The sequence below is a fragment of the Poecilia reticulata genome, linkage group LG5 (assembly GCF_000633615.1).
Source record: "Poecilia reticulata strain Guanapo linkage group LG5, Guppy_female_1.0+MT, whole genome shotgun sequence".
Taxonomy (NCBI): domain Eukaryota; kingdom Metazoa; phylum Chordata; class Actinopteri; order Cyprinodontiformes; family Poeciliidae; genus Poecilia; species Poecilia reticulata.
In genome coordinates this window covers 29,131,327-29,145,297 of record NC_024335.1, presented here as the reverse complement: position 1 = coordinate 29,145,297, position 13,971 = coordinate 29,131,327, and the positions used below count along the sequence as shown (strand labels likewise).

At 38.7% G+C, this 13,971-nt stretch overlaps 1 protein-coding gene and 1 long non-coding RNA gene across 3 annotated transcripts in view; one reads left to right on the top strand and one right to left on the bottom strand.

The window, feature by feature from the left end:
* The window catches only part of nampt2 (nicotinamide phosphoribosyltransferase 2), a 17,287-nt gene extending 3,397 nt beyond the window's left edge, over positions 1-13,890 (top strand). Inside the window, exons 1-10 of one of the 2 annotated variants that reach the window (XM_008410347.2) lie at positions 153-636; positions 1,888-1,991; positions 2,081-2,209; positions 3,732-3,890; positions 4,595-4,725; positions 4,916-5,141; positions 6,063-6,182; positions 6,883-7,023; positions 9,757-9,882; positions 11,612-13,890. In XM_008410347.2, the coding sequence (XP_008408569.1) occupies positions 1,938-1,991; positions 2,081-2,209; positions 3,732-3,890; positions 4,595-4,725; positions 4,916-5,141; positions 6,063-6,182; positions 6,883-7,023; positions 9,757-9,882; positions 11,612-11,773 (1,248 nt within the window). In that variant the 5' untranslated portion in view covers positions 153-636; positions 1,888-1,937 and the 3' untranslated portion in view covers positions 11,774-13,890. Of the gene's footprint in view, positions 1-152; positions 637-1,887; positions 1,992-2,080; positions 2,210-3,731; positions 3,891-4,594; positions 4,726-4,915; positions 5,142-6,062; positions 6,183-6,882; positions 7,024-9,756; positions 9,883-11,611 lie in introns of those variants that run through there. The other variant, XM_008410345.2, reaches the window with a different exon arrangement.
* LOC103465471 (uncharacterized) lies at positions 647-1,719 on the bottom strand. Its single transcript, XR_001776650.1, has 3 exons — positions 1,666-1,719; positions 882-934; positions 647-764 (listed from the first exon to the last, which is right to left on the bottom strand). It is a non-coding gene; the product is annotated as an uncharacterized LOC103465471 (long non-coding RNA).
* Positions 13,891-13,971: the final 81 nt, after the last annotated feature.

Below are 13,971 nucleotides of genomic sequence, written 5' to 3'. Positions count from 1 at the left end.
TTTTAATCAAGAAAAATGGCATTTTAAAACATCCAATGCTTAGGAAAAATACATGTGTATCCACACATTTGGAATAACTAAAAAAAGGTTATTTAAAGAGACATTTGAATTGAAATGCCAGAACTGATTAAGATGTCATGAACATGGACACACAAAAAAGCACCAATAAAGAACAAACAACTCCCACCCTGACCCCTTTTTTTTCTTTTTAATAGTTTTGGACGGGGTTGGGTCTTTGTCCCAGTGGTGTGTAAGCCAGAAACAGTCTGAACTCTGTGGCTTTCCACCTACATCCTTCCCCAGGGGGTTGTTTGTATCCAAATTCCTTAGAAACGACAACCTTCAAAATGTCCATCGACCTTAACATCGCCATGGAACATAAACATTGTAAAATATTCTGACAACAAGTTTAAAACCCTCAATTTGAAGGAATAAATCTTCTAAGTCTTCTGGTCTTGAAGCAGAAGTTTGAGATTAAACTCTATTATAGTTAAAGTTAACACAAAATTTGGTCCATCAATGTGTTTAAATTGGGTTCATTGAAACGAGGCTGAGGAGAACCTTCTTCAAATCAGAAACGTTTTACCTCCTTACTCAACAAAGCCCCTCTCCAAACACTGGCAGTGATTCCTTAAGGTATGCTTTCCCTGATGGCATTATTTCCCTGAACTAAACAAAACTATAAATCACATCTGTTGATCCAGACTGCTGTAACAGTGTTAAGCAGCATCTTGTTCAATCTCTGGGTGTAGGAGAAAGCCTTCCTGTGCAAGAAAAAAAATGTCATGATTTCCAGTTTTAAAACTATAATCAAAGGTTGCACTTTATAACTGATTAGAAGTTTATGCCAAGTCCAAATTTTAAAATAATTTGGTCAATACCTTTTTGCCTTTGTGGTGAAAAGATTGGGCTCTGCAGTCGTTTGTTGTCAACCCTGGGAACAAAATTAAATCCCTTCAAAATCGGAGAACGTTCCAAACATTTGCGGCATGTCTTAAAGCCTTAGAGACTAATCCAAAAGGAGTATTACCACCCCCACCCCTTCATACACACACACACACACACACACCACCTACCCTCACCCACCCACACACAGCTACTGTGCTTCATTTCTTAACATGCACTTTTAATAATCCATGAGTGTTATAGTTTTTTTAATTGTTAGAAAAAAAATATTCGAAAAACAGATCAGGGCCAGAAAGTAAGCTTGCTAATAGATCTGTCGCAATAAACAATAAATCAATTAATCGCATGTTAAATTAAAACCAGCTTAATATTTCTCATTAACATGATTTATCGTTTTTCTATTTTCTTTCTCTTTATACCAAAACTGGTCTTCTGTCTGGTGCTGTGGTCTCTACTAGCTCCTGTTTTTGAAGGACAGTTTTGCTTCCAGAGTCTTCATAATTCATTTTATTTGTTGTTTTTTAAATTTATTTATTTTGGATATTTAAAATGTCTTCCAGTTTGAGTGTTAAATGTTCACTGGTCTATCTTTGAAAATGCGTTCTTGCATTCCTGTGCCATCAGATTACTTGAAAATGGTCTCAAAACATTATTGTTTATCACGATAATGTCTGGGACAATGTATTATCCAGCAAAATTTGTTATTTTGCCTCAACTCATGAATTCTCTGAGGGAAAAAAATCAAATATGAACACTCACATCTTTCCTCTGCCTGACAGTATGTCTCCTCCTTTCACCAGAAAATCTTGGTAAAGACATGAGAACAGAAATGAGACTAAAACAGCAAACAATTACTCCAAGCTGTTCTCCCATGAGAAATTGTTTTTTTAATTGCCCATAGAAACTGTTAATAGTGTAGAAATGATTTTGATCTGCTCATAGGGGTTTGGTAGCTTTCCTAACACTTGGTGTTGTTTACAGGCCCGGTTGTGACCGAGGACAAGATTCAGGAGGCCAAGCTATTCTACCAGATGCATTTCAAACAGGCTGTGTTTGATGAAGAGGGCTGGAGAAAAGTCCTAGAGGTATTCAGAGACGGGTTCACCTACACCTGTATTTCAATCACTTAACAATGTGAAAAATGTAAAAATAATTTTTTTTTTTCCTGTGTCAGAAACACAATGGTCGCCTTCCTATTCGCATCAAAGCGGTTCCAGAGGGGAAGATCATACCAAGAGGCAACGTTTTATTTACTGTGGAAAATACAGATCAGGATTTCTACTGGCTCACCAACTACATTGAGGTAAATTTGAAAAAAGTAATTTGAAGTGTTTTTGTTGAAATATGTCAAATTAACAATACAGAGTAGCAAAACCTTCTCTCACAGATTGAAACTTTAAATACCCCTGTGTGTCCAGAGAGACCCCCGGAAAGACAAGCAAAAAGCAGTACCTTGATTCTGACTCTGAGAGGCGCTATTTGGTATAAAAGTCTCTGAGGTGAATGATTCTAGATAAGGAACGCTGGTTCTGTTGGAGATGATGATGTAAAGAAGGATTTTCCATAAAATCATGAACATTCTGGACAGCCCTTATGCTCTTCATGACTGTCATAGAAAAACAGAGTCTTCAGTCGGAGGCTTCCTCACATTCACAGTTATACAGACTGCTACAGGAGATCCTTCCTGCCATCAGCATCTACAGTAACTCTGACGAATCTTGACTTAATAGGAGTTCCAACATTTGAATTTGAATTGTGCTTTTACTCAGTTGTGACTTGTACTGGAATATTTGGCATCTGATTTTATAATAATTCAGATTGTAGGATTAAGAATAACAAGGAAATAATTTCAGGCTTCCACACAAAAACGCAGAGTTTTTGTTCTAAAAAATGTTTTTTGTTATTTAGAATAGTCAAATTCACAATTTTGAAAAACCTATTGATGCAATCTCGCCGTAATGCCCAGAACTGGGAATTGATTTTATTGTAATGTGATCTTTACGTCATGTCAGCTAATGGTGGAACTGTGGCCAGTAAAAGCCAGCCCCTCGTACAACACTTTGCTTCATACAGAGGGTCTGGGCTCTCTGCTATCAAGAAATGTTGTCTTCCTGGAGACATGGACCGTGTTGAGGTCATTACTCAGTTGCTAGCGTTTGCCTGTGACGTACTTAATGCACCAGTTCTCTGCTATGATTCTTACGGGAAATTGCCTGCACTGTAATCAACCATCCTCCACTGCGAACAGAGAAGAGCTGAGCCACACGAGGCCGCCGTTCATGTTAATTCAATATGTAGTAGTGGGACCAACATTGACTGAACGGCTTCCTTCACTTCCTCCGCTACAGACAGGCTACAATTATAAAGCAGCAGAAAATCAACATCATAGATTACATCTTCTTCTGTTTGCCGATTGGCCTGGTAGAAAATCTACCGGAAGGAATCGGGGTGAAGGGGAGAAAGCCCAGACTGTGCTGGAAGCGAGATCTTATTTTAGCGGAATCCGTCAGGAAGGCCATGACCAGGCTACAGCAGTACTTCAAATCAAGAAGAGGTAATCAGGTTGAACTCTGAGAACAACTAGCAGATCTTACCTTTAGGAATCGTTTTAAATGTCCGCCCTAATTTATTCATTACAGTGTTCGACGTGCATTTGGACTTGATGTCTTGAACATCACCGCTTCAACTTATCGTCATGTCTAAGTGTTTCTCTTGCAGAGCCTTTTGCATTCAGAATTAAAGGCTGATTGCTCATTTAAAAGCTTTTGAGGCTCTCCTTCATCCTTGTTGCTTTTGTTTTTTTATCTGCTTCTTTTTGGCCATAGACCATGCTGGTGCAGATGTGGTATCCCATCACAGTAGCTACCATATCCAGAGAGTTTAAGAAGATTCTGGCCAAACACCTGAAAGCTACTTCAGGGAGTCTGGAGGGCCTGGAGCTGAAGCTGCATGACTTCGGCTACAGAGGAGTCTCATCCCAGGAGGTCAGGAGGCTCTCACTGCCTCTCTTCACTATGTGTGTCTCATATGTTGGTGCTATATTATTTTTTTCTGTTTTATTCTTCAAGAAATCTTTATTTAGAAAGTATGACACAGGAGTAATAATAATAAAGGATATCAAAATTATTCTTGTTGTTATTATTACTTAAGTTAAAATAGAGTTTGACAAACATCATTAATAGAAAATGTTTCTAAACCTGGACAAAATTTGTATGTAAAACTGAAAAGAAGTCACTATTTGTGATCATTTTGCCAGGATTATAGAGTAAAATTAACTTTTTGTGAACATGACAAACTTTGCTTCTTTGTCATTGTTTTTGCATTAAAACCTTTGGGAATATTTTTGGAGTTCCAGGCAATAATCTGATCTGAGACGGGGAAACGTGCATAATGTTTTGTTTCCATGTGGAAACGAAATGTTAATGATTTTAAACTTTTCCCACTTTTTCATTTGAACACTATTATTTTCACACCTAGCTATAAGTGGCAAAATTAAACCTTTTGAATGTGTGTGTGTGTGTGTGTATGTAACAGTATTAAAACATGGATAAAGCCACCTGTCGTTCATAGTAATCTTACTGAAGTGTCTATGGCGATGGCTGAAGTTTGTTTGCAGATAAACTTTCTAAATAAACATGTAGATAATTTTTTTCTGTTTCATATTTTTAATTGTATTTTTAATTTGTAGTCTGCAGCATTGGGTGGAGCCGCTCACCTGGTTAATTTCTGCGGTACAGACACGATAGCCGGAGTATTGATGGCTCAGCGGTATTACGGCTGTCCAATGGCTGGCTTCTCCATTCCAGCGGCTGAACACAGGTGATCTAAACAAGTGGAATAAGCAGTTCAGAAATGACGTGCATCAAGAAGAGAGAAGGTCCTCAATACTGGTTTCCAATCAGTGTGTTAAAGCTTTAACACAGTTTCCCTTTCAGGCGTAAACGTCACTTCTGTTTCTGCCCCCCTATGACGTAGTTCATCACTTCCTTCCTTTTTGCGTCCTGTGTAGTACGATCATATCCTGGGGGAAGAACAAGGAGAAGGAGGCATTTGAGAGGATCCTGGACCAGTTTCTGTCGGGACCAGTGTCGGTGGTCAGTGACAGCTACGACATCTTCAATGCCTGCAAACACATCTGGGGAGATAAGCTAAAGGAACGGGTGATGGAGCGCAGTGAGGACTCCTGTCTGGTGATCAGGCCCGATTCTGGAGACCCAGCAGAGACTCTAATTGAGGTAAAAAAAAAAAAAAAAAGAGAGAGATCAAGTGTCTGACTTCATTTTAATTTTAAATAATAAAAAAACAACGTTTTTGACTTGATTGTATTTTTGGGGCTCAAGTGGGCGTCCAACATTCCTCTGTTATTCTTTGACTTAATTAGACACCATCTGTTTTCATTGGGTCTGGACTTCAAGATGGCCCTGCTGAGCCTTCTTGGTACTTGTCGGCACATATTTGGCTTCACATAATTTGTTGATGCATGCAAAAACCTTCAGCTACAGTAAAACTGTAAGATTGCCACACTGCTTGAGTATTAACCAATATGCAGCAGTGTTGATTGCACCATCATTCCTGATCCTAATACGTTTGGGACTGCAGTAGCTCAGCACAGTACAGAGTTCAATCTCCAGCTGCTTAAGCCAGATGGTGTTTAGGGAAAGCGCCGAACTGCATCTTGACTAATATGGCGTTCTCAGTTCAGCATATGACTTGTATTTATTTTCGTTATCAATCAAAATGCCACCAAGAAATCTGAAATTAGATATGTATATAAAATTTTTCAAAAGACACAATATCTGTCTGAAGCCTTTGCAAAGAATTTCTCCAAATTAATCTGAGTGGTTCCAGGAGAACTATTTGTGTTATATGAATATCTGTTAACTTTAGATGTTGACCTTTAACTGGATCAGTTGCTGATTACTTGATATGGGACTGCAGAAATATTTTTTGGAGAAATTGTTGCACAGTAGTTTTCTATAAAAAATGACAGAATCTAAAGGTTAGTGTCTGAAAGTCATGTTACAGTAGATTCAGACTGTAACTACATTACCAAAGCATGTCCATCACTAGATGATGGCTTATTTAAATCTGCTCTAGTTGACTTTCCATATGACACATTTCCTCTAAAAGTGCCCTAACAAGGATTTTACCTTTAGGTCATCAAGATTTTAGGAGAGTGTTTTGGCTACAGTCTGAACTCGATGGGATATAAGGTTCTTCCATCTTACCTGCGGATCATCCAAGGGGATGGCATTGACCTCAGCTCAGTAGATCAGGTAAGAAAAATCTGAAGATTGGAAAGGTTACTTAATACCTGCATAACTGAAGAACTGTGCCGTTTCAAGGTATCCTACTCTCAAATTGACAACAAAGATGTGAGGAATCGCTAAAACTGAAATGGAAGGCGCAGTTGGAAGCTGCTTGTTCTGAAAAGTACTCCGATTGTCCTGTTCAAGAAATACGTTTGTTAAAAGTAAGACAACATTTCCACTGTTGGCAAAGCCTGTAAATACTTTTTTTATTGTTATAAAACACAAGCTTCAAAACACAAACTACTTCAAGGTGAGGTTAAGGGGTCTTTTGGGCGCATCCGTGTGCACCGAGATGATATTTGATGTGAATTGGCACTATGTAAACAAACTGACTTGAATAAACTTTAACCTCAGAATTATAAAAATAATTCTGAGGTTTTCTCCAGTGACCCTAGTCCTTCTTTGTACCCCATCATCCATAGCCTGGTCATCACCTTCCTGTGAAATTCCATTCAATTCCCATCTCCCTTCACATCTCCGTTTGGGATTTCTCCCATTGAGCTCAATTTCTCTGGTTGAATTTCAATGGGGCCAATCAGCAAACGGAAGTAATTGTGAACAATGACGAGCTTAGCATCAGAAATGTGCCTTTAGCTTCAGACAAAATTTTTGTCTGTAATTTTGGTTTTGACCTTATTTTTTATTCTGCCTCTGATTTCTATAGATTCTTGCTAAGCTGAGTGATGAAGGGTGGAGTGCTGAGAATGTGCTTTTTGGCTGTGGCAGCTCCTTGCTTCAGAAGCTGAACAGAGATACACTTAGCTGTGCCTTCAAGTGCAGCTATGTAGAGACCAATGGCAAAGGGGTAAGTGCTACAGCTTAGGCCAGACACTCAACCATTCTAGATTTCAGAGCACGCATTACAATTTTTGGTAACACTTTATTTGAAGGGGGATGAATAAGACTGACATGACACTGTCATAAACACCTGTCATGAACATGAATAAGCCTTCATGAATATTTATGACTGTTTGTCATAAAGCGTCATTTGGTAAATTATGACACTTTTAATACAAAGTTGACATTATTCAAAATGTCTTTATGACAACTTGACATTAACCAAGAAACCATTACTGATATAAATTTGTTATAAAAGTATTACTGATTGCACTTTAAAAATTAGGTAACTTTATGTTATTAAAGGTAAAGTTTAAACCGTAATGATTTCTTGGTTAATGTCAAGTTGTCATAACAAAGACATTTTGGATAATGTCAACTTTGTATTAAAAGTGTCATAATTTACCGAATGATGCCTTATGACACAGTCATAAATATTCATGAAGGCTTATTCATGTTCATGACAGGTGTTATGTCATGTTTATGAAAGTGTCATGACAGTCTTATTCACCCCACTTCAAATAAAGTGTTACCAATGTTTTGATTCTCTCCTGCCACCTGCAATACCATTGCCATGTAAAACATCATGCTAGGAAAGAGTTTTAAACACAGCCATTAAAATAGCTGCAACTGCAAAATAATCTTTTAGATCAATTGTATTGTATCCCATTGAAGCAGTTCTTTTTCAGAGTTTTTGTATCTCAAGTGTGTACAGGTATCATCAGATTGTTAAATAGAATCAAAATGTAAAAAGTGCAGGAGGTCTAGTTAGAGATTCTTTGGGTTCAGCCATGTTTAGTATTCCTTAATTATTCTTTAGTCCATTTGCCTAGAAAGTCCGGTTTGTTTGGAGAGATGTGAATGTGTAACCAAACTTTGACCCGAATCAAAAAAAGTGAACTCTGGTCCTCCTACAAACCCGGGTCAACTGAACCCGGGTTTTATTATTTTTCTCTTATTTTGTTTTTACCTTTTTTATGGACCTTTTTGGTCTGGAATAAAGATTGATTGATTGATTGAACCCAGATTTTTCAGATCCGGGTTCGGTTGACCTAGGTCAAGTGAATTCTGGTGCGGTTTGAATGCTCATGTGAACGCCAATGTGCATTTGAACTGGAGACCGCTTCAAAAGCAGGAAGTGGATTACAGTGCAGGGCATTCTGGGTAAATACAACTAAAACAAACGTGTGAATCTAGCACTAGTGGAAGAAGTGGCTCTTGGTCTTTTATTAAAGACAGAAGAGAAATTCTCCAACCACTAAAATCTGACGCCTCTCCATTTTTGTTGATATTTTGTGAAGAAGGAAGTTGTGCTCTGTGTCTTCTTCGGAGGTTTTAGTGTTGTTTCCTTGAGTAGTTTGCCCCCACAGGCAAAGGGAGGGAATACATTTTTTTAATGGATCTGGATCATTAGACACAGAGAACCGCAGCAGCTCAAAATGTAACAAATGTTGCGATCTTGATCCAATCGAACCGAGTCTACCGAACTATCTGGTGTGAAAACATACTTAGGCTGCTGGGTGTATTGCTCTCAATCCCAATGCAAGAGCTTCACTCCATTCATGTCCTCATCGCTGCTTTTTTTAACCATTTTGCTTTTTTGAAAGACTGACTTTACCGGTTTTTATTACAGTGGATCTGAAAAAGTCATGAACTCTCAGGATTGTGAATTATGATGTTCATTTTATGAAGCAATTTTTTGTCATCAGCATGATTACCTGAAGCGGGTCCGGAGCAGTCTTCAGAACAGAGCCAGGCTTTTATATCAGCTTGTTTAGCTTTTCTGTGTTGCTGGCTCTCATACTGCTTCTCCAGTAGCAGGTGACAGAAGAGATTGCTCTCTCTCCAACAGACTTACAGAAGATATGCAGTATCTTACTGGGATCACTCAAGGACTTGAGCTTCCATGAAGCTCAAGTCTCATATGTAGCTTCAGTGCTGCCCCTCTAGCCCTGACTGCTTTCTAGTCCAACAACCAAGTATTTCTGCTCCCCCTCCACTTCCTTTCCCATGATGGAAACCGCGGTTGACCTTTTCCTTCTTGTCCAGCTCTGATGAACCCGACAGCTGCAGAGTCATCTGAGTATTTCTGCAGACGCGACCGGACTCTGACTTATGCTGGAGGTCTGAAGGGCACTGAGTGAAAAGGAAAGCTAAGAGTACAGCCCGGTTCGGTGCTACTGACCCACGTGGTCAGAAACACGACTTTTCAGGTCTGTTTGTCAGGTTGTCCACTGCTCTGGAGCCTCTGACAGCAGTCAGGGTGAATTGTGTTAAATGCAACCTGACTCATTTAAGTCAGGCTGGACAAAGCAGGCAGCACAGTGGTGCCTGCTTTGTCCAGATGAGCATGGGTCTGTTGTAGCCGGCGTATGATGGTGTGTAGCGCCGCATTATGTCATAACGCCGCAACATGTAATAAGGTAGTAAAACTAAGCTTCAGAATGTAGTAAAACATCAGCAATGCCACATTTTATAGCAATCGACACAGAATGTAATAAAATCCTTAAACGTATTCTTCAATGCTTTCTGCTGCATATGTAATTGCGCTGTTACATTTTGCTCTGATTATTACAAAATGCAGAGGTAACTCTTTTTTTTTTTTAAATAATGTAATAATGTGGCGCAGTAAACAAGTCTCAGTTTCCCTCTGCCCCACTGCAGGCTGACATCCTGCTCTATGATCTTGTGTGTGTTGCAGATGGATGTGTGCAAGCAGCCAGTGACCGACCCGTCCAAGGGGTCGAAGCGGGGCCGATTATCGCTGAGGAGAAACTCGGACGGCTTCCTCGAGACGATAGAGAGAGGAGCAGGCAAACCCGAGGAGGTCTTTCACAACTTTTGTTTTTCTAATCATGTATTAAGTCACTTGACTAAACATAAAATAGCAATTACAATCTAACTTCCTGTTTTTTTTCTATTGTTTGTTTTTTAAATTGCTAACAATTTAAATGATTGTTTTGCTAAAATATTTTGTTTACCTCATTCATAGCTTGGCCAAATAAGATAGAATAGTTGTTGACTTGTTGAAAAAGTAATCTCAAGACATGTTAAAATACAAACGGGTCCAATTCATACCCTTAAATATTGAACAACTTCAAATTAATGGCATGTGTAAAAAAATTATAATTTAACCCTTTCTTAGTGAGTGGGAAACATCTTCATTGGCATTCAGCCATTATTATTTTTTTTATTGTTAAGATTGTTTTGTATCTTTTCCCTGGTGCTTTGATGGTTTGGTGATGAGATTCGTACCTGCTTGCCATGTCCCATCAATTTAGCTCCATCCACAGATTCTGGGCCACTCCACAATATTATTGTTACCGCCAATCAGAAGAAAAAATGCTGGTAATATTAAAAGGTAACTTTAAACCCAGTGTTAAAAATAACATTGAACTTTACTGTACAAGTTAATGCAATGTTAGTTACAGTAATTCAGGTCAAAAAGTTGTTTTTCTAAGGAAGCCCAGTTGATTGCATCAAGCACTTGGATTTGCAGGAATTCCTGCATGTAATTTGATTTCACAATCTGAAAGGTTTTGTTGATAAGCTAATCACAAATGCATGATGTGACACTTTCAGATCACCCACGGCAACCGACTTTGATGTCAGATGCAACCCTGATTTAATAAAGTTAATTAAGCTTTATTAAATCATTCCTAATGGAATGATCTCCAGATATTCTTTTTATAGAGCAATGCTGCTTCTTTACATGGTGAAATAAAAACCTCACCTGAACTCTTAAAAATCAGTGATCTGATCTTACTCAGACCACTGAGCTTTTGCTCCCAGATGATGTGTGTCTCTCTTTCCTAGGCCCTGCAATTTAAGCTGCTATATATGCAACTAACTCTTATGTTTGCCAGATTTTAATTGCTTAGACATTCCTGCTGGCTCAGCGCTAATCTGTTTAGCTACGTTTCTCTCATAGATTGAGACACATCTATAATCAACTCTTTGCTTTTTCTTTAAAATTGAAACCACTCCTGGACCGGCTGGACTTTTATGTTGTTTAATTTTTGGCAATTTTTTTGTGTTGGTTCTGTCTTCACAAACCCCCTGGATCTGCTGCAGGATTCTTCCTGTTAAAGGGAAGTCAGGCATCTTAATTGCAAAAAAATTTTTTGAGACTTCATTTAGGTTTTGGAAATGGAATAAACTTTATTGCACCCTCTAAAAGCTCTAGGTTGACAACATTTATCCATTTTTTTCACATTACTGTACTTCAAACCTCTCTGGCTGCGTTGCAGTTACAATGATTTTATCATTGTAATGATAAAATCCAACAATGCTGTCAGAGGTTCAGTTCCTCCAGGTAAGGGGCATGACCGCTGATTGGTCATTTGCTGACAATCCCACTGGAGTGATTGTCAGGTGGCTTCATGTGATTTATGTTAACACCACATGGCTAGATCCATTCTCTAGAATCCAGAATCTTTAAGAGTTCTGAAGTGGCGTGCGTGCGTGCGTGCGTGCGTGCGGTCACTTCTTTTCCTGTTAGACTGGAAACGTAGTGCTCTTGTGAGTGTGGATAACATGTGCACTGTGCTCTTCAGGACCTCCTAGTGACTGTTTTTGAAAACGGCAGCCTGCTGCAGGACTACTCTCTGGACGAGATCAGAAAAAATGCTCTGCTTCAGGACGACGAGCCAAACCCAAACCTGTACAACCACGAACGGGAGCTGCTGCACAACCACATCATCAGCAGCATCCATTAGAACACCCGGACGACTCGTAGGACTCCCGGTACTCTGGGCACAACGGGGAGTGGCGGCACACAGACTAGCAATTTTTTTTAAAGCACCGACTACATGATGAAACTCTGGATTAGTCACTGCCAAGAGCCACCAACAACCCACCACTGCAACCTTCATTTCGGAGAGCCACAACATGTCTGTGTTCACGTCCATCTGCTTCCCTCACTCCCGTACCTCTTGCACAATCACCTGGTGTTCCATTACGCTGCAGCAGTGAACACAACGCAGCGTTGTCTTTACACTAAACGTGACCAACTGAAACTCAGGTTCAGGTATAAGCTAAGTTACTCATTTCCAAAAATGTCTTGTGCTCCTATTGAGTTCTACGTCAGAAGTAGACCAATATATCAGCTCGACACAGGAAACATTTGCAATTGTTGTGCATCAGCCGATGTTCCAGTGAAGTTTGGTCCCGTTACTCTCTGGTGGACATTTATAGAGCCGGAAGTTTGTGAATGATGAAGAGCCATAAAAAATGAAAATATCTGGCCTTTCTTACTGGCCGGCAGTGTTACAGCACCGTGTCATAACATTTTCTTATCTTCATCAATCTTTGAAAGCAAATCCTGCCACAATTCAACTCTGGAATATAAATGTGATTCTTAAAGCTGCTTTTTACGTCAACATGCATCTCGTTTTACCAACTTCAGTCTGTTTATTTTAGTGTTCATGTGAAATAACGAAGTTTTAAGTATTTTTTTTAAGTGCAGGAAATGACTATGAAATAATACAGTTGGATCATAACGGCAGTTTATGTTCATACCATTAGGCAGGCATGTACTTTGTAATGTTGCTCTGTCCAGAACCCCAAAGTATCAATTTTCTATTATTCCATAAAACTTAAGTTGTCATAGAAATGCAATTTTTTTTTTTTTATGTGAAATGAAATGTTTTGTAAATGTCATTTCAGTAATACTGACTAAATGCTTTCATGGGAGTTCAGTCCTCATCCATTTCAGGTCTTCAGTCACAGCCTCTTACACCCTTCTGGCTCTTAAAGGAACAGCGCTTTGCTGCGTAGAAACCCATTGCAATTATTACGTTTTGTACCAAAAAGTACTGTGTAGTCAGCAGCTTATCAAGGGAAAAACTGAAATCTGTGTTAAAAGAATAACACAGATACTTCTATCACAACCTTCTTAATACATACTTAACATTGAGCTTAATTAGAAAGCCATGCTACTGCAAGCTGTTTAGATAATAGACCAAGCAGAGATTTTATTGTCTTTAGCTAATATTTCCCATTTTTCAGCCACGATCCTATGTCACCATGGTTACAACAGTCTCTGTTTAATCATGACCACAGAAGACCAGCTAACTCACATTTACCTTTGAGTTGCTCTTGCTGGTTTAAAGTGCTAACATGTTAACATGTTAGCTTTGGGGACTGGACTCGGGCATTGCTGCTGTTGTGGAAGGAAAACTAAAAGGTCACATCCAGTTAGAATAAAGCGTGTTTTTAAAGAGAAGCTGGGACATTACACAAGTGCTTTTATTAAACCTACACAGCTCAATATTATGGCTGTACTTTTTAATTGTATAAAATTATATTTATTTACCAAGTATTTTGAAAAGGTGTAGCGCTCATCTGGTTTTCTGATTAAAAATGCCTGATTGACATCTATACCACAAACCTGTGTTCAACATATGGCCTCATGTTTTCACACCCTATAATGTTGCCAGTTTGTCACTGATTGTACATTCTGATTCAATGTATAGTAGAACTGCCATAGCTTTGATTACCAGTATGTGATGTTTTGTTTGAGGTTAGTGTTTTATTTGGGCATTTAATCTTTAACTTGAAGCTGATTGGAAACATTATGATTGTTTAACCCCTTCCTGTTTGCTGTGTTGATCTGAGAAAAACAGCCAGTTTGTTTTGCTACATACTGCTTGAAAAGATTGATTTAATATTAAACATTAATTACTGAGTGAAATGTAAGTTTGCGTTTGACATCCACAGAACATATTTTGTTAACTGATGTAATGTTTAAGTTAGCTTAAACATAAGCTAACCTTTGGTTAATGAATGGCAAATGAACAAATTGACTGACCAATTTGTTGTGTCCACAGCTATTCAGGTTTTTTCTTTTTAAGTAGGCTCATGATTAAAATTTCTGTATTAGCATTTCCTCAAATTGTCCTCAAATTGTGCAAGC